At 45.0% G+C, this 20,409-nt stretch overlaps 1 protein-coding gene across 1 annotated transcript in view; it reads right to left on the reverse strand.

Annotated features, from left to right (window-relative positions):
• Positions 1 to 4,085: 4,085 nt before the first annotated feature.
• OXSR1 (oxidative stress responsive kinase 1) overlaps positions 4,086 to 20,409 on the reverse strand; it is a 92,632-nt gene continuing 76,308 nt past the window's right edge. Inside the window, exons 10-18 of the mRNA XM_064445112.1 lie at positions 19,124 to 19,189; positions 18,748 to 18,870; positions 14,559 to 14,594; positions 12,774 to 12,929; positions 10,143 to 10,216; positions 9,152 to 9,204; positions 8,679 to 8,747; positions 7,691 to 7,755; positions 4,086 to 6,770 (exon numbers count right to left, since the gene is read on the reverse strand). Coding sequence (XP_064301182.1) covers positions 6,696 to 6,770; positions 7,691 to 7,755; positions 8,679 to 8,747; positions 9,152 to 9,204; positions 10,143 to 10,216; positions 12,774 to 12,929; positions 14,559 to 14,594; positions 18,748 to 18,870; positions 19,124 to 19,189 — 717 coding nt within the window. The 3' untranslated portion in view covers positions 4,086 to 6,695. The remainder of the gene's footprint in view (positions 6,771 to 7,690; positions 7,756 to 8,678; positions 8,748 to 9,151; positions 9,205 to 10,142; positions 10,217 to 12,773; positions 12,930 to 14,558; positions 14,595 to 18,747; positions 18,871 to 19,123; positions 19,190 to 20,409) is intronic.

Below are 20,409 nucleotides of genomic sequence, written 5' to 3' on the forward strand. Positions count from 1 at the left end.
TTGCTGGAGGTTCCCAACAAGAGGTGAGGAAGCAACAATGGTTGACTGGAGCTGAGTCACATCTCTGGCCTGAGATGGCCTCCTTAGGACCTGACCAGGGCATGTGTCCATGACACCTATTGCTTTTGGTAAAGGTCAGAAGGAATCAATCTGCTGCTATTCAGGAAGACCTTGTGCACCACAGCCAAAGCACAGAATGAGCATTGCCTCCAGGCATGCCCTGCTTGAGCTCACACACCCCAGCCTTCACAACACCATTTACCACAGCACGAAGCAATCAGAAACAAAAATATGCTACAAACATGAGCGACCAGCATCACCTCACGGGCTAGGGGGTACACCCACCCACTGCTGCACTTCTCCGTAGCGTTCAGGCCGTACGCCACGATGGAGCCGAGGTCCCGGTCCACCGGTGAGTACATGGAGCACTGCTCGTACGCCCCACCTGCGTCCCTGGGCACGGTGAGGTTCAGCTGCTCTTCCTCGGTCAGGTTGGGGCCGATGGCACGGATCCAGCTGGTGTCACAGTGATGTGGCACGTGTGGAATCATAAAAAGTTGGCAAAACTGGTGGAAAGCCACACTGAGGCATGGAAACAAGGTGAGCAGCACCAGCCATTTCTGAAACGGCCCAAAATCACCAACTGCTTTCAAAATTTCCCCAATGCCTGACATTGGCAGCAGTAGCTGTAGAGCCAGGCTTCCCCAGGCCTGGAACTAGTATGTAAGCCCAAGATAAGCCCTGCAGCTGTAGACAGCTACAATGAGTATGTGAGAAGGCCCTGGCAGTGCTGGTGGACAACAAGCTGACCCTGAGCCAGCACCGGGCCCTTGTGGCCAAGAAGGCCAATGGTGTCCTGGGCTGGATTAAAAGGAGTGTGGCCAGCAGGGCAAGGGAGGTTCTCCTCCCCCTCTGCTCTGCCCCAGTGAGGCCACATCTGGAGCGCTGCGGCCAGTTCTGGGCCCCCCAGTTTAAGAAGGACAGGGACCTGCTTGAGCAAGTCCAGCAGAGAGCTACCAAGATGACCAGGGCACTGGAGCATCTCCCATATGAGGAAAGGCTGAGGGACCTGGGCTTGTTCAGCCTGGAGAAGAGAAGGCTGAGGGGGGATCTCATCAGTGCTTATAAATATCTGAAGGGTGGGTGTCAGGAGGATGGGGCCGGGCTCTTTTCAGCGGTGCCCAACGCCAGGCCAAGGGGCAACGGGCACAAGTCGGAACACGGGAAGTTCCCCCTGAACATGAGGACAAACCCCTTCCCTGTGCGGGTGCCAGAGCAGGGGCACAGGCTGCCCAGAGAGGCTGTGGGGTCCCTTCCCTGGAGACATTCACCCCCCGCCTGGACGCGGCCCTGTGCCCCTGCTCTGGGGGTGCCTGCTCCAGCAGGGGTGGGATGGGGTGAGCCCCAGAGGGCCCTTCCAACCCCTGCCATTCTATGATTCTGTGAGCCTGTAATTTGAAGAAAAAGCAATGTTCTGCATTGGGATTTGTACTCACGCTGCATTCCCATTAAGTGGAAGAGGAATTTCAGGGGGTGCACACCCTCCAGGGGGGTTACATGCCATAGGGAAGCTCATCAGCTGGGAGGAGAGATTGTGAGAAGGTGACCAGGAGGCGGTATGAAGAGCAGGGAAGCCCAGAGGCATGGGCAGTAGAAGACACCTCATAGTGAGCACCCTCAAAGGGAAACATCCAAGGTTGAAGGTAATTGGGGCGAACTATTCAGTCACAGGAGGACTATGAGGCACTGGACTCAGGCAGGACGGAAAGCCTTTAGGAGTGTCCATAATGGGATTTCCTTTAGAGGCAGTGATGGGAGACAAAACTGGGATATAATTCTCTGGGATTTTTTAAGCAGGGTTTGGCCAAATACTGGAAAGGCTACAAAGAAGTTAGCTTAGATGCAGAGGATGAGATTCAGCAACGCTGAGTGTCCCTTACCATCCCCCATCTTAAACTTGGAATTTACATTCACCCAAGATCAAGTTTTCTGGGTTTGTGAGTAAAGAGGAATGCCTTAAGAGAAATAAAGATCCAGAAAATGGCAAACTAAGCCCAAGAGCCTTAGAAAGGGAGTGAATGGAAGAGGCAGCTTAAAAAGTGCCACTTCGGTGTTTGTTTTTTTTTGTTTTGAAGCAAGGATGCATATTTTTAAGCAAACTCACACGGGTACATCCCAGCCAAAAGACCTGAGGAACATGCCTTCAACTGGACCATCCCTATCCCCTCCTTGCCCTTGACAGTCCTTGAAGCTTTAGAGAAACTTTTCCGTTCCCACACTCTGAGCAGGGAGACCCGTTCTGCTTCTCCTGATGCAGATACCATGACTTCGCTCAAACAAAACTCCACTAAGCTCTGGGTAAATAGTGTCAACAAAGCTGTCAGAGTCCGAACCAACAGAGCACCTTGGGAACAGAAGCCATACATTAGGGAAAAGTTTCCAAAGGGGCCTCCAGTGAGAAATACTCATTCGTTTTACTTCTTGGGTAACATTTCCCTTCATTTCTGAAAACTTCCTTTGTGGAAGATGGGCAAGAAATATTGAAGAATGTGAAGGAAAACTAGGGTATCTCCAGTGCAGCGCTTCAGAGCTGGCTTTCCAAGGAGTCAGGTAGTCTGCTTCCACCCAGGCACTGCTCTTTTGCATGACATTAGATAACATTAAAAGGTTGTGGCCAAGGTCACTGCTGAAAGATGACCACAGCAGGGGAAGCCGTCCAGATGCCCACTCAGCTTAACTGCCATCAAATTACAGCACTCACCACGACAAACCTATTGCCACAACCGCGGCAGCGGCTCAGTGCCAGGTCACAGCAGTTTTCATTCTCGTGGCAAGAGGCTTCCTGACAGTCTGGCAAGCCATGTCACCTGCACACCTGGACAAGAACTTTCATTTCAGGCACCTCCTCACTCTCGCAGCCCAGATCACGACTGCTGGCATACGAGTGTGCCGCAGCAGGGGATGCTGGTGCTTGCAGAAAGAAATGGCCCAGCTAGAGCTAAGAGCTGCATTGTGGTTTAATCCCAGACAGCAACTAGTCCCCACACAGCTGCTCGCTCACTCCCCCCAGGTGGGACGGGAGAGAATCAGAAGAGTAAAAGCGAAAAAATTCATGGGTTAAGATAAAGACAGTTTTATCAGTAAAGCAAAAGCTGCGCACACAAGCAAAGCCAAACAAAGGAATTCATCCACTGCTTCCCATGGGCAGGTGGGTGCTCAGCCAGCTCCAGGAAAGCAGGGCTCCATCATGTGTAACCATTACTTGGGAAGATCGACACCACCACTTTGAACCTCCCCCCCAGCTTTTATTGCTGAACATGACGTCATATGGTATGGAATATCCCTTGGGTCAGTTGGGGTCAGCTCTCCCAGCCGTGCCCCCTCCCAGCTCCCTGTGCACCCCCAGTCCGCTCGCTGGTGGCGTGGGGTGAGGGGCAGAAAAGGCCTTGGCTCTGTGTAAGCCCTGCCCAGTGATAACTAACACATCCCTGAGTTATCAACATTGTTTCCAGCACAAGTCCAAAACATCACCCCATTCTAGCTGCAGTGAAGAAAGTTAACACTACCCCAGCCAAAACCAGCACAAGCGGTCAGGATGATGAGAGATGGGGACATACCTGGCCCCACCCCTCGCCATCAGCACATTTTCCTGAAGTCCTGGCTCCACTACAGATATAAAGGAGAGACCTCAGAGGCACCTCTTGATCAGAGGTTTAAATTCAGAAAGAACAAGTATTGTGGAGATGGAAAGGAGGGAGCACAGTTGTGCTTCTGTCGCCCCGAGGTGCTCCTGGACAGGGGAAGCCCATCCCCAGCTCCACAGGGCATGTAGAGCTTACACCAAACCTTTCAGCTGGAGACAAGCCCCTGGCACAGTCCTAGGTGCCAGCCCAGCTCCATGTCTGCACACAACTCCTGCAGAGCATCCCCACCCCCTTCCTCACCGAGTCTTCCCTGGGGTTGTCGAACCCCCCACTGCCCCAAACAGAAAGGCCCTGGGGGTTGCAGACACCACTCAGACAAACGCTTCTCCAAAATACACCATCCATCCCAAAGACACGCAAACTACCCACCGAACACGTGGCAATGGACAATTTGTTCTTTATTGATTAAAAATTAGAGACATGCAGTAAAATACAAAGTCCAAAAAAGGAAAAAAGCCTGAATATTTTACATCTTTCATTATAATCTACAATACACCAAAGTTGTGAAGAGGATCCGTTTTCATTAACAGAGCATTGTCCTTAAAAGTAGGAACTAACTTAAAATTACAACCCGTTTCCAGGTTCGGATCAGAAATTTGCACAAAAACCAAATTCTTAATGACACTGGAAAACAATTATGAACAGCATTGGCACTTACTGGAACAACATCAGAAAAGACAGTTGTCTAGCACTGTAATAGCCCAAGTAAATATTTTGGATCCCTACCCAAAACATCTGGAGATCTAAAGGGCAAAAAACCATCCGTTTCTTCCTTACTTGTTTTCTCCGTTAAAGAACAAAGGAGCTTGGGTTAGGGTGAGCTAAAGCTCTCTAGGTCCTGGCTTTGGGAAGGTGGGGAGTAATAAATAGATGATGGATTGTTCCATTTGAGCAGTTTGACTCCTACCTTTCTCAGCACCAGTACAGAAATGAACGAGGGGGTCCCCATGGCATGCGGGCGGAAGGGAAATAATACTGTACGAGACTATGTTGTCTCAGTATCCCAAGGGTTTCCAATATAACCATATCCACACAAGGCGACATGAAAATCGAGATGCCAGCCTGCTCTTCCCAAGCCAAGAAGCTCCCTGAGGGAAGCCGTAGGCAGTGGTTTGTGTCAGACAACAGGAGAAAGGGCCAGAGGTGCCACACAAACACTTGGCCAAACCCAGCCACCACCAACTCCCTGCTCACAGGCACCCACTTCCTGGGCTCTGGAAAGCATCTCTTCAGCACCCTGGGATGCTCTTGCTCCCAAACCCTCTTTCTCCTCTCCCTCCCCTTCACACTCACCAGCCATGGGGCTGCAAATAGCCCATGGGGACGTACCCAACATCCACCTAGAGGCTAAGAGCAACAAGGGCGGTATAAAAAGAACATGCACAATTCAGGAAGCTTCCGCAGCTGCTCATAGAGAACAATATATAAATACAGATTGTTCATCTGAAGACTTGGAAATAAAAAAAAAAATCCTAATTGAACTCAGTCATTCTGCTTTAACACTCTGTTTCTGCATTGTTTGTGGCTGATGGAAACCAAACACGTTTCCATCTGTGTGTTAAATTACAGGCTTACAATTTCTGTGTAGAAAACACTCCAGAGCCAAGAGCAGTTACAAAGGCCAACTGTGAAACAGCAGGAAGAAAAAAAAAAATCAACACCATTTATTATTCACATATTGCATTACAAGTGTCTCTTATCAAACTCAGAGTATAATTTATATTATTCATGTAGAAACTCAAATTCAACACCACATAGAAATAAAAGCTAAATACATGTGTGACAGGGTTTCAGTGACATCCTGATCAAACGTCGAGGCTTGGACCGACGAGAAGGCTGACGACCCAAGCGATTAGTGCAGGAGGGACGCAGCCCGGCGCTCGCTTGCCCAGTACTACCACTCTACTGGCGATTCTTTATTGCTGTAAAACATGACAGGGATGGTTCCACGGGTACCAGTTTGCAAAGGACTGGGAAACACGTCGGGAGGACTCGCGCGGCCAGGCACAGCAGCCTGGCTTTGAGGAACAGTTTGAAGTGCATCTTTTCCAAACGCAGGGTGACACAGGTCTCCTCTCCCTCTGACCACAGATATTTTGTTGATCATCTGAAAGACCACTTTCCAGGCAGCAACGCCTCACTGGTCTGCTTCAAGAACAGACTACATCTAAGATGCAGAAAGATGTTTTGAGGAAGGACTGCTTAACATAAATGAAAAGGTTCAGCCCTCATGCCACGCCTGGCACTCATGTGGAGAGAACCAAAATAGTAGAAAAAAAATTCCAATAAAATTAAGGCAGTTTACAAAGGGAAGCTGACTTCTAACACCTCAAAGTCAAGGAACTTCTCAAAAACACAAACACAAGGGAAGAAGGCTCTCCCTCCTGTGGGTTAAGACTTGGCTTGCTCTCTCAGGCGCAAGCATTCTAACCAGCAGTTGCAAAAACAAAATAACCAAACCAAAAAAAACACACACAGCCGAAGAGAAGCAGATTTCTCAGCCCTCCAGGTGACCCAAGCAACATGTACATCGGTGTTTCAGATGGAAGGAGAAGCAGGTAAAGAACAAAAAGAAGATCCGTTCGGTATTAAAACTTGTGCAAAACTAGCAAGTGAAAAAAAAAAATGAAACCACATGTAAGCAAACATTTAGGCAAGATCATCAGAGCAGTGGAACCCCCTGCTTCGTACTCAGTAGTATTTTTCTTTAAAGTAAGGCAATAATAAAATGAACATGCAGGCAATGACGTGTTGGATCTGCATGTTTGAGATGACAGATACAAAAACATGAGAGTTGTTTACAAAAGGTGTAAACGCCATCGGTAATTTCAGGAAGGTTTGTGATCCTATTAAGGAAAGTGTTAAAGCTTCTAGGAAGGGGGCTGTAGTTCAATTCTTTGGCAGTAGTGGTTTTTTTTTTTAGGCTAACAGAAGCATTACGAATATGCACATGTGGGTTCTCAGTTGGGAAACATCTCCTGGGACCATGGTTTAGCTGATGCTGAGCTGTGCAAATCCTATAAGTTTGCCATCATCAGGAATATCCGAGCCTTCAACACCAGATGCCTGAAACACAAGGAACAGAGATCCAAATAGCAACGCGCGTGCTCTACCCTCCGACACGTACCACGCCACGTACCGCAACGAGGCGTATCAGATACGGTCTGGGGAGGGAGTAACCACGGGACAGCTTTACACTGTGTTCAGCAGCTTGCACTACCCAAAGCTAAAATTGAGCGCTTTTTCCCACCCCTCCTCTTTGTTTCTTTGGGGTTTTTTGAAGCTAGGAAAGGCTGGGACTGACATTTTGCCACTGTCTGCTCTGTCTAGGGCAGAGTGCACTGATCGGGGCAGAACAAGTGAAACCTCCCCATAGAAAGAGTCAAAAATAACAGCAGCTACTGCTTCACTATCAGTAAACTGGTTACACCTTCGCTTTGCTGCTATAACTACCTCTGAATTTCACCACTTCTGAGGGATTCACCTGCCATTCCTTCTCCTCTCCTAGCCCATCTTCTCTTAGGTCTGGCTCTCTTCTGCCCTCTCCCCCCCTGCCTTTTTACCACCCCCCCCCCCCCCATTTGCTCCTCAGAGACAATGTATTTGGAACCTCCCCATTCTCCTTCTCCAAGAAAGCAGTACGTGGCATTTCTTAGCCCACTTCAAAGCATATATTTCTGCCCTTTCTGGGCAAGATTATTTTCCAAGCCTAGAAAATACCCTTTTGTAACATTTGTATGCGCTTATTAGCCAGGATACGGGAATGTCTGCATTAGTACATCACCTTGCACAGTTGTTTAACCCAGGGGATGCAAGCGGGGAGCCTGCATTGCCTACTCTTAGACAACCACTAGGAAGCTTTGGGAAAGAAGGGAGGATTTTGAGCACGTATATCAGATGCCTACAGTAGACATCACAGGCGTCTATATGTGATGCCTTCTCTTTCCAAGTGACAACTTGTTCAATTAGGGAACAGGAATAAATACCAGTTTGAAAGTGACGGATCTGTTTGCCTGGGGCTCTTCCACAATTTTCTGCAAATTAGCTGCAACTGAAATTACAGAGACACACAAACACAACGAGAACGGGCAAATATTAGGACAGGCTAGAGAAAAACATACCACACTCATCAGGCCTCTTTGTATCCGTCAGCAAACTTAGAACTTTTAAAATTACGGAAAAAGTTGAGGTCTCATTTAGACTCAGCCTACTTAAATCAAAAGCTTTAAACTGGGAAGATGCTGTCATTTCTTACTATGCTGCTTTTTTCAGAGGTAGTTATTTTTTCCTGGATGTGGTGGGATTAGTAGTAATAAACTATGCAACTGCACCTGGAAATCCAGTTAATTTTGCACTGGCAGCCTTTCCAGATGTTGCAGCCTGTGTATAAGGAACAGTTTTGTTTGCTGTAGTTGAAACACAGGCAATGCTGACAGTTTTAAAAGCCTCACCTGCTGCAAAGGAGGACACATTTATTTAGCAATCTGCTGCCAGAGGTAGCTGCTCATCTAGCTGTTCATGCTCACCTGAAGTGCAGCAACACGTGCTGCCCCCCCAGGGCGTGCACTCTTCATGCCTCCTTCCCCAGCCCTACTTAAACCAAAAAAAGCCTGGCTGATTCCAGTCCCCGACCTCTCTTGCGCAGGACCTGTGAGCAGTACAGGCTTGTGCAGCAATTTGGCAAGGCGTATATGTCAGATGGTAACGATTTAGCTAACGCATCGATTAGCCTTCGTTTTGCATTACAAGGAACATTTGCTTCATAATGTTTCCAACTCCATCCTATTCTTGTGGACTGGGGGTTGCCTAAATGTACTAGCAGAGAACTGCCACCAGAATTAACAGCAGTTTTGCAGAGCCACTGGGGTTGTGAACCAAGGCCACAGCAAACTCTCTAGTGCCCACTAATCAGGTCATTTTAAACTGCAAAAAATGACTGAAATGGTTAGAGCAGAAAAAATAATACGTAATTACCTATTACCAGATCTCTGCCATCAACAAGACCTGCTGAAATGAGTTCTTGAGACACACCGTCAGCAGTATCTGTTGGAGAGAAACCCAAAAGCCAGTCACTACATGATAAAAATTGTCCAACTGATGAAGGCATCACATAGAAACCTTAAGCAGCTTCTATAAATCAAACAGCAAAAGTGTTGTTTACGCAAGATGGATAGTAGGGTGTACACCAGGTGCAGTCAGACAGCTCTGAGCTATGCTGTCAAACTCTGAGTTGGAATTCACCCAGGGGCCACATCCACAAACAGTTTTACAAGAAGGGACTTCTCAACAGCAGTGCTCCCAGCCCAACCACAAGGCAAGCGCTTTAGGAAGGCACTGCGGACAGACGCTCATATAGGGTTTCCACGCATACAACTGCACAACACCGAACACAAAACTTGCCCTTCACCAAAACCACCTTCACACACTGGAACTTCCCACCAGCTTACCTCTCCCTGGGGTAAATTCAAATCGAATATCATTGAGCTCTTTTTTTGAATTCCTGTGGAAAGAAGAGAATTTTATATAGAAGAGACGATTTCACCGCACTGATTGGTGCCCAAAAGAAAGTGTCGCCATTGAATAATCAGTCTGTGAAGACGAGTAAACTCAGTGCACCCTTCCTCCTCCTAGGGCAGAAACTACTCGTGTGGGTGTGCATCTGGAAGCAGGGCTCTCGGCACACTCTGCGCCTCAGCCTGACAGAGCCTGAGTGGGCTGAAGTCCATGATAAGTGAGTGAGCATCACCTCTCTGGTATAAGGCCATGTTGTTCCACTGTCTCAGCAGCTTGTATCTGCCAGCAGACACCTCCTTGGAGCACATCCTTCGGGGGAAGGAAGCACTCACTGACTGCAGATGCACACACATTAGGCAACTGCTCACGAATGACTGGGAGGTGATGCTCCGAAGTCCCAGCCCAACGCTATCAAGATGCCTACAGAGAGGAAAGGCAGGTTCCTTAAATGAGAAAAGCCAATATGTGTAATGATAGTAGAATGGACTTACAATCCTTTTTCTTACATTGAGCAGAATCTATGCCTTGAATGGGGTAAAAGCTCTTCACTCTCAGTACTGGCTGAAGTGTGAAGTTGGGCCTGCATAGTCAGAAGGTCCAGCACACAGCCAGAACCCTGGATCCCTGATCCCCTTTAGGGAACTCAGCTACGTCCTTCCTTCCCACCCTGTCAGAGTTCAGGAGTATTTATACAAACATCAAAAACCTCTTTCAATCTACAGCTCTTGCCAAACCGAAGAAGTGGATGAGAGAAACTGCTTTTCCAGGTCTCAGTTTCAGAAGAGGGGATGAAATCCAAGCTGAGAAACATAACCACCACCCTTTTAATTAAAAGGCAGGGGGAAAGATGCACTGCAGAAGTCATAGAGAGGGACACTCTTAAAAGGCTCACTTTGACAGAACAGGTCAGTTTTGTGTCCTTACCTTAACCTTAGTACAAGGCTGATGGGGACTTTTGTATCTTCCTGTACCGGAGCTGCAGCAGGGGCAGGTGGGGCCTGCAATAGGATTACATCATTTTAAAGCAGATTAACACTTCCTTTCTCTGGTTTTAAAACTAGAGATAACCTTGATCAACTATAAATAGAAATGAAAGTTTAACTCATCATTGGAATCATGACACTACAGTGAAAAAGACAACAGACTAGGCAAACATGAGAACTTCACACTTAAACAGTAAGCCAGGAGGTTCTCTGTGCAATTGTCTTGAAGAGAGTAAAAGCTACACAACTTTGAGGAATGCCAAAGCAGTAGGAGACTTCAGAAGAGGGGCTAAATGCAAAAAAAATTTCTTGCTTTGCATCAAAACTCAAGGTTTTTGGGCATTCATGACAGCTTCAAGACCTCCTGTGTTTTGATCCCTGCCTGAACATGTCATTTAAAAACCCGATACAATTGTGAAGTGAACCTAGGTAATAATTTAACTGGCAGATTAGCGTAGTCTTAGTTACTTTTTTGTGAAATCAGAAGCTTTAAGAGCATCTACCAGCAATTCTATAGCTGCCTATTTTAATTTCTAAATTCCATCTGAGTTATTATTGAAACCTGCAATCAAAGCATTTTATATTGGTCAGCAGCAAATTTCTAGAAAGACAGATCCAGGAGGTGTCCATCTTTATAGCACTTGTGATACTTCCAGTAAAGGGCTAATTGTTAATCAATCTCCACCAAAAAAAAACCCAAAGCAAGCAGAAAAGGGTCAGTCACTCTTCCACTACCAAAGTCATCTGTACTGCACATGCTGAGGCAGGGATCTTAAACCTGCAGTAACAAGACAGACAACACTAGGCTGATAATTTAAGCCTAGAAGTCTTGACCAAGTTTTTTTCATCTAGATCACTTGCTTTTTCATGAGAGAAAAAAAGAAAAAACCCTTTGTTTAAGACCAGTATTTTACTCCATCTGTTGGTGCTCTTGTGCCAGCAATGCAGCTCAGGGCTTCTGACCACAATCTTGTTTCTGCTGAAGCTGAAAGCTTTACTAGGTCACTGAAAACAAACAAGGGTTCACAGAGAAGCCTGGAGGTCTGCAAAATAGTAACCAACGAGTTACAAGAATCAGAGGAGAGCTATAAAGGAGAATGCGCTGATAAAAAGTGCTATGAAGAGGAACACACTGACCAAAAAAAAGGGCTATGAAGAAGAACACTCTGCCACAGAGGTATGAAGTTCACCTTAGGACAAGCTACCAAAAAATAAGCTATTGGGCACTAGTGGCAGGGAGCAAGATCCTCTCCTAGCGCAAATCAAAACACTTTCACTGAAGCCAACGCTGCTACTTCAAGTTACCAAACCGAGAGTCCTGGCCTTCGCTGCTGTTGGTATTTCAACTGCTGCATAAAATCCAGGGATTAAACACTGGCCCTTTTTCAAGAGATTTGAAAGGGTTTGATTTAAGTATTAAAGCTACTTTTAATGTAGCCAAGAATATGTCAGACCCCGACTCCACTATTTTTGTTTAATGACTAACGCACTGTCTTTAATGGTTTTGTAAACAGGAACATGAGCTGACTGCAGTGACGTGATATACGTATCTTCCTACATTCTTTAAAATAAAAATTATGAAACATTTCTAGAAAGGAGCAAGTCTAAGTTATTTTTCTGACCAACACTGCCAAGTTTCTTCCCCTTGGGTTTGCCAAAGGGTGATGCTAGCTTGGTCCCATCCAACACTGACAGTCTCACCCCACCAACAAATATGAACATTAGCGTCTTTTATAAAAGAGGTGCCATCGTTCAGGAGTCTGGCAAACTCTGCAGTGCTTTACTCCAGCAAACCACAAGATGTGTTCCAAGTATCTCAGTAATGATTTGGTTTGGCCGTTGTTCTCTTTTTAACGCAAGTCAGAGCTCTTTCCTGACTTTGCTGCGCCTGCCTATCTGACCTGTATCTTACACTTTGGGGTGACGTAGCTGAGAACTAAACACGGACTTGTCAAGCTTTCACACTCCCTGTGCTTCCACCCCCGCAAAGGTCCATTCTGCCCTCTCTGCTTGAAATGGAAGTGTTTGAAAGCACCACGAGGTTCAGAGCTTCCCAAAGATGGAGGTTCTCCACAACCTTTGATTGTTACAAGGACAGTTTTAGCCCAGACCTCCTGTCTTTCTTTCAAAGCCTGGAGAATTTGCACATTCTGGTTTCTTCCTCTCACTTTTGTCCTCACTGTCATCCCATAGATGACCACGATGCTGAGAGACACAATCAGAGCCTGTTTGTGCCGAACCTTAAACACCAGGATGAAGCAGCTGCCACTACAGTGAGACTCTCCTTTTCTTCTTACCTTTAACCTTGCCTCGAGCCAAACAGAGTCCACTCCCTGAACAACACAAAAAAGTCACTGCTCACCCACAGAATAAGAATGAAAAACTGCTTGGCCCACGTCGACTTTCTTCCTTTTGCAAGCCACCAGGCCAGCCGTCAGTCATTTCTGCATAAGCAGCAGCACGAATGCAACTGCAGACAAGCTTCTTTAACTGCTTCAGATAATTTTAGCACATCTTGAACAGACAGCAAAGTGCAAAGCTGAAAGCTGGTACAAAAGGTTTCAGTTCTTACCTGGGCTGCTGCTGGGGCTGCTGGAGGAGCCTGACTAGGTGGAGGTACAGCAGTTTGAGGTTGCGCAGGTACTTGTCCTGCAGCCTGAGGTAGTTGAGTAGGTGCCTGTGCTGGAGCATTGAGTGAAGGACCTGGAGGCTCAGCTGACGGGAATAGCTGCAAGCAAAAAGGCCTTTTGATGAGAAAAGGAACTCCAGTTCTGACTCAAGCACCAGCTTCCCAAAAAGTGCTCGTCTGACACATACATCACTTAGAGAAGTTCAATGCCAAGGGCATTCCTAGGCCTCCAGGACATTTAACATTGATCCTAAGTTGGTGTTCAAGGGGTTTAATGTTTCCTTATGTAGAGGGACCTCTCTGCCCTGATATTTCCAAGTTTTACTCACCAGTAAAGAAGGATAAGAAACCAAGATAGCAGCATGACTGTGGATCTTGGACAAAGATTACACGTGGCAGCTAGCAAGGCTGGATGCACACAGATCATACCCCATCCTACTTATATTTCCAAGTAGCCAAACAGTCAGAGCAGAGCAACTCTGCTTTGACTGGTAGTTCGTTTCAGAGAACACAACCTAGCAAGGCATTAAGGTAACTATCAACAACTTAGCTACTTGTAAAACAAATGTCAGCATCAAAGCAATCTGGATATTCAACTGAAAAGCAAATTCAGAGCTTAAGTTCTTCAAAACACACAAGACAAGACTATTTAGGACTGAACTTACTAAAGTTGGTCCCTTGGAATAGAAAGAATCACATGCAATTAATTTGAGCGTGAAGGAAAAGAGCTAAATGAAAGTTTAACCTTTTTTACCTCTTGTGTTATTTAGAACAGGGAAACTGATTTTGGCATGGTGGCCAAAGAGCTGTAAGCTTGATGGCACTTCTTCGATGTGCCCTCCAACTTACTCTGCTAAGTTGTAGGAAATAGAAATCACCTTGAATATTGAAAACTTGGGCAGCAGACCTCCAAACCACAATACATATTAAGGGATGTATCATAACAGGGAAACTCATCCCAAAGGGATTCCTGTTTTCAGCTTTTTATTTGAATTCAGACTTTATGCCAAATTACAGCAGCAGAACTGTAGCTTTCTTAAGATCCCCCTTTACAAGCCATCCTTGGAAACACATGAAGATCGAACAGGACAGCCTAACCCAAGACTAATTGCTAGGAGACAGCCCTGTTTGTCTTTCTATGCAGGTAAGGAAAGACAGACATAGCGCATTCTCTACAAGATAAACAGTCTCTATCCTTGAAAGATAAGATATACTAATATTCCTAACATAAGAAACACAGGACAAAACTGAAGACAGACTATAAATTGCAATTGAAGTTTGCTATTAAATACTACTACAGTTTTATTTTGCAATTCTGAGGATAGGCTCCAAACCAATGAATTAGGCTATGCAAAACAGACATTCTAAAGTTGTGGTTTGTTGTTTGTTTTTTTGTTTTTTTTTTTTTTTTTTTTAAAGAGGAAATTGAAACACAGTTGTTTTGCTTAGCTTGTTCTTGCAGCCAATTCATTACCTTACAACAAACAGATTTCTGCCACAGCAAGTAAGGTTAAAAAGATGTACGCCAAACTTACCTCAGAAAGACCTCTTGGTGTTACAAGGCTAATGATTCCTTTTACAGAGAGGTTTTCAAGCAGAGCTCAGCTAGATACTAGCTTCTACTTCACACAATACTGTTTTCAAAGGCTAATAAAACCCACGTTCCTTGCAACAACAGCAATAACTAGGAGTCACCATTTCGGGAAGTCATTTGCAATTATAAATTACCTCGGAATTCTGTATAGGTTCTTTCACTCTGGGAGACTGTAAAGAAAAAGAAAAAGCTGTCATTGCCTTGACAAAAATGAGACTTAATGACTACAAGGACTTTTCTGAACCACACTGAACATATGAAATCTACATAATTGTTTTCAAATTACGCATATGTATTAAGATGCATAATAAAAGGGAAGCCACACAATTTGTTGGCAACCTAAAGCATATCATAATACCCAGAAACATACGGCCATGTTTCAGGACTTGCAGTTGATATTTACACAGTGACATACAACATCTAAGCCGCTACCATTGTTAACCATTAGCAAAATCCAGTGCTCTTGAAGATCACTCAGATTGGATCAAATTACTTGTGCACCAGTATGGCAAAATCCATTTTAAGCTATCCGAGTCTTGCAAAAAAAGATAAGCCACACAAATCTGCCTTGCAGAATTCTGCTAGGAAACAAATGCCCTTCATATACTTAGGGAACTAGTTTGGAAACCAATTTGCTTAAAGCATACAAAACCTTGTGCTGGGGGGAGGGAAGAGGAGGAAAAGTCAGCCTTATTTATGCTGCTTTATAGAAAGAAATCCCTTGCCTGCTCTCCTTGCCCTTGGACTCTGCATCATGCTATGCTCTCCATGAGAGAATGCAGAACACTGACAGCTGTATGCAGGTTCAGCAATGAAACAGAGACAGTGGAATGGAGGGGAAAGTGCAGTCAAGAGCAACATGACCAATCTTTGCTTATCACTAAACCAAAGATAACGTACATTAGCTATTTCCTGTGAGCAGGAAGGAATTGTCAAGTACTCCTGGAAAGCCCTGCAATTAAGAGAGCCTGCAGCTTTCACTTGTAACAGGCCCAATTACCATGCAGATATAGATAGGTGGGATGGCTTGGTCCATGCTGGGATTAATAAAATAGATGTGCCTTCTCCACACAATGGTCTAAAACAGAGGTTGCAATTAGGACAGTACAAGTTTGACAGAAGAACATAAATCTCATCATGGCACTACCTTAACTTGAACCAGTTTATGCACTAACCAATGCCACTAACTTAACCAATGCAGATCAGAGCAATTTGTAACATAAGACCCAGAGGCCCATCATGAGAGAAAGCAAAAGCTCTTATTCTCAGAACAGCAAGTTGCAAAAAACCCTCTGGACAGGAGGAGATGGAACAGTTGCTTCAGGGTGACTATGCGCCGAGAGTGTCATGAAAAAAGTCACACAGCTGGAAAGGTAAAGCCCGAAATCTAACTCGATATGTTGCGCCTTCACTGGACAGTTACCAGTACGAAAAATGTGGCATTGCTCCCAGAGATAAACAGCCACGCTCCACCTCTGCAGGCCACAGCTGCTGCACTGCTCTTTCAGGCACAAAGCTCACATCCATGAGTACCCAGATGCCTCAAGGAATAACTCAAACGGAGCTTGTCTGACAGATCGCAGTGTGCTAGACACCGTACAGACAAGTATGGAGACGCTGGCCCTGCCCCACAGCTAACAACTAACCCAGACAAACAGCGGTCAGAGGTAAACAAAGGGAAAACATGAAACGACAGAAAGGAAATAGGACAAACATGAAAAGATATTTACCTAATTAAGGCACAAATAAGATGACTTTGGGGATATGCTGACCTGTGTTAGTTCTAACTTACTTTTGCTTGTGTAATGACAGACGATGCGAGTAACCAGCGAAATGCGACCACACCGCGTGCCACTGCGCAGGTTTACTGGGTAATGGAAGCAAGTGATTTAAGAGCCCCCACAGCACAATTGCTCTAATTCGAATTCAAGGTTTTAAATACTGAGAGCAAAGAAGTTCAGTAAATCTTTATATCCAAAAGGTAATGTTGAGCCCACAAGTGCTTATCCAATGAATTGGGCAGGTATTTCTGGTTGTTTGTAATACATATTTGTCTGCTTTCAGGTGCAGCCCTAGCAAGATACCTGTAAAATACACATTTGTACACGTTAAGTTCGCCTTACTTTTTCTGGAAAGTGAAGATAAGCGAAAAATAAAAACACTTTACATTTACGTAGAAGCTTTTATGCTGGATGATACTGAAGTATTTTAGCCAATTAAGTCAATCTGCAAGGCTGACGGCAATAAAATGCAGGTACAGCTGGAATCACAGCGTGGTTTGGGTTGGAAAGGACCTTTAAAGATCCATCTAGTCCAACCCCTCCCTGCCACGGGCAGGAATAAAAGGTAACACCTAATTAATACAAGTTATCCTATCTTACAACTTAGTTAAAATTGCAGAGGGATTACAAGCAGGTGAAATTTACACCCTGTGTTTGAAATATGGCCAAAACACAGGATTAACACTGGTCCTCAACAACACCACCTTATCCGTGGCAAACGTTGGCAGTTTAGATACAAGCCTTAAGATTGCCCGAAAAGGGATCAAATGCGAGAGGTGCACAGGCGTTCCTATCCTTCAGTCTTTGGGCTGAAGAAAACTACTTAAAAGCTGTGCACAGGAGAGACACCCAGGGCAGGATTCAGGCACTGAAGCGGACGTGTAGTAAGGTCTAAGATGCCACGGTGCCCTTCCTGACCTCCAGAAAGGTACAGGTTTCCAAGAGTCCTGCATTATATCTACATGGAACGCCTCCAAAATGGCAATATACATATTTAGGGAACTGAATTGAGATCAACTGCTCCATCATCCATCCTAAAGGTTTCTTGAATGCGAGACCTAGAAGTAAAGGCCAAGCACAGCCCAAATCAGAGAGACCAGAACAGACAGCAGTGTAAGGAAATATGCCAAAGCTCCAAGATGAAAAAAAAAAAAAAAGGCTTGAAAAGGAGCTTGTAAACATGTGTGTCAATCTGCTCTTTTCTGCATACAGGAATGAAACAAGGAGGTACTGTTCAAAACACAGCAAGCAGTGCTAAGTCATAGTATCCTGAGCTTAGAGACACGACAGAACAAGTACTAAGTAATCTCTGAAACAGAGTTAGAGTCTTTCACAATATTCCCTCCTAAAATTTTATATTTTAACCTACAAAACAAAATTAGGAGATCTCAACTTATAAAGGATCAAGAGTTTCAGTAGTATCCACCTGGTACCGAGAGATCCCCCTTGCCCATGTAATACAAGGCTGGATACAGTAAGCTCTTTAAAAAGACACAATAGTTGTTGCCACAGAGTATGGAATTACTAAAGCAATAGCAGCCTTTAAAAACCCAAGCATTTCAAAGGATGCCAAAAAGATGCAAAATCTTGCATTTAATATTGTCCCTATGAAACACCAGTAGAAGAAAAAAAGTCAATGAGAGAGAAATGAGAAAAGTTATAGTTGTAACGGGATAAATGCTTCAAAACCAGTGCTGTTTTTTTTCCCTTTCATATTGAAAAGCCTCCTCAAAATCCTTCCCTGCCTCAGTAATTCAGTTACAGAATGATTAAAATGCATAGTCCACTTCAAGCTACCTGCTGTAGTGAAAAGGGAACTGGCAAGCTGTTACAGTCAAAATCCACACTGCTGACTACTGCGAGGAAGACAATCTGGAAATTTATTATAATCTTTTAGTTGATCACTCTGCATTACTCGTCTGTGTTTCTGGGTGTTAGTCAGGGCTGGGGGGTGTGTGTATGTGTTGGGGGGAGCAGTGTGTGCGTTTTTGAGGATTTTCAAGTGCTAGACCAATCACTCCTCGTCACTTTGGGGATGCCGTAGCATTTTCTACTAGCACTAATCGACTTCAGTGTAACTGAGGGAAAAGAACCAGGCCCTGAGTGTCTCCAGTATCAGCCATAAGAACAGGCCCTACTGATTTCAGCTCCATCCTGGAGAGGGCAGTAGGACAAAACCTCTCCTGACACTTCCAGAAGAAAGCACCTCAGTCAGCACCCTTAAAAACAAAGAGAATATCCTAGCTCAAGTGAATTAGTATGCTGAGCTGGGAGCAGACTGTCTGAATTCATGTTCCCAATTATGCTCAGCATCCCTGAATGAGACCAGCTGTGCCCCAGAATGATGACAGAAGAGAGATCAATACAATTTCCTCAGCCTTCAGTCTGCTTTCTCTGGTTCAGCTACAAACTTGAGGGGAGGGATTTTAACTTAGTGTGTATCGTACTTAAAACAAGGCCACATGCTTCCCAGGGATATTTAGATGTATCACTGTTAGAAACAAAACAGAGACAGTAGAGATACTGGAGTTCGAGGACCCACCCTGAGCTGTGAAATTGCTGCTCTGCCTTCCTCACTTTCTTCATCTAGCTCATCATCACTCCATTCCCAGCCACCATCTTCAGTCTTATGAAGACGTCCGCTGGAACCTGGGACTCTCCGGACCTGCTCAGCACAAAGACGGAAAACTGATATGTCAAGCAGACAGTTTCTTCAGTTGATCTTTTTTAAGGAGAAACAGCACAAGAGCATCTTGTTGCACCATTTGCCAGGGCGCTTGAGTACTGTATTGAAATGTCTAGCTCTTTATGTGGAAAATGCCATACTACGATAATTATCATCAAAAATGTGACCACAAGCATAAAAAAAAGCCTCTAATATGACTGTAAACAGCAAGACCCCAAGAGGTTTGCAGTACCTTTTTGGATCTTTCAGTGATTGTTGGTGCTCTCTGCAACATCTTCTCCTGTAAAAATTCTTTATTCTGCAAAAGACAACACACCAAACATTTACATTGATGAAACCACCCTTTGATTCCTTCAGTGTCTCCTATAAAGAAACAGTTCGGCTATTTCTAGCAGAAAGCATTTTTCGTGTTTCACCCCCATTCCCCCAAAGATATTAACCACCTTCGTGTTTCGGACTACTGCATATGATGTTTTAACCTAAATACCTTTTGAGCTAGCGGTGGCACCTTCCCTATGTAAAGTAACAGGGAACTAACAATCGAGGAGTTGTATACTATTCCATCTGATTTACTGGGAACACGCTTATACTTATTATATCCCAGCATCTGATACCCCGCTGAGACATTTGGCATTCTTCCACTCGCAGTTACTACACCACCTGGACCCAGGCACTTTGCTTTATCTTGCCCCTAAATTTATGCCTGTCCAACTGTCAAAGGCAAACCTCAGATGTCAGACAGGCTGGGATGCAGGAACCTCGATATGCTGGAGTAATGAGACCCAGGAATTAGAGTGGCTGAAAAAATGCAGAGCACGTGACATTTAGAGAGCGAGTAAATGCAGTGATCACAACAGACTAAGTAGTGGGAAACTGCTGTGATGCTTTACCATATTAAATTTCTTCTTCAGCAAGCTACTCTGGGCTGGCTAATGTGGGCTCCTGAGCATACAAGTTTCCAACTGCTTGACTACAAAAGCCGAACTACTGGCTGCAGAGGAAGCAGGCGAGGCAAGCGCCCTGGCAATAGCACTGGGGTCCGGCTGGGTACCCCACACCACCCGAGTAAGGTTGGATAGCCCTGCCGTCTCTGCCCATGAAGCGCTCCCAGAACTCCCCCGCGATGGTGTCTGGCCTGTAGGATGGGAGAACCTCAAGACACACGCTGTCACTTCCTGATAAGTGGCTCTCAGCATTATCAAAACATACTTTTACTAACATAGACTGTACTTAAATATATGGTTCAATATAGACATAGAGAAGCTGGACTCCTCTGTCCTCAAGTTATAGCTGTCAGTACAAAAGTAATTTAACACTGCGCATTAGCTGGCACACATTTTCACTTTGGGTGCCGGTTTAAGTATTGCCTCATTTACAATAATGTTAATTTTCTATCACCACATATGCTAATGTGTTACTCTGCAGCAGCTTAATGAAAGCACAAAGGAGATTTTACACACAACGAAGTACAACATGAACCATAACTCGCATAACCAAAACGGAGAAAGGTCAGCAATG

Source organism: Phalacrocorax carbo, chromosome 2 (assembly GCF_963921805.1).
Source record: "Phalacrocorax carbo chromosome 2, bPhaCar2.1, whole genome shotgun sequence".
Taxonomy (NCBI): Eukaryota; Metazoa; Chordata; class Aves; order Suliformes; family Phalacrocoracidae; genus Phalacrocorax; species Phalacrocorax carbo.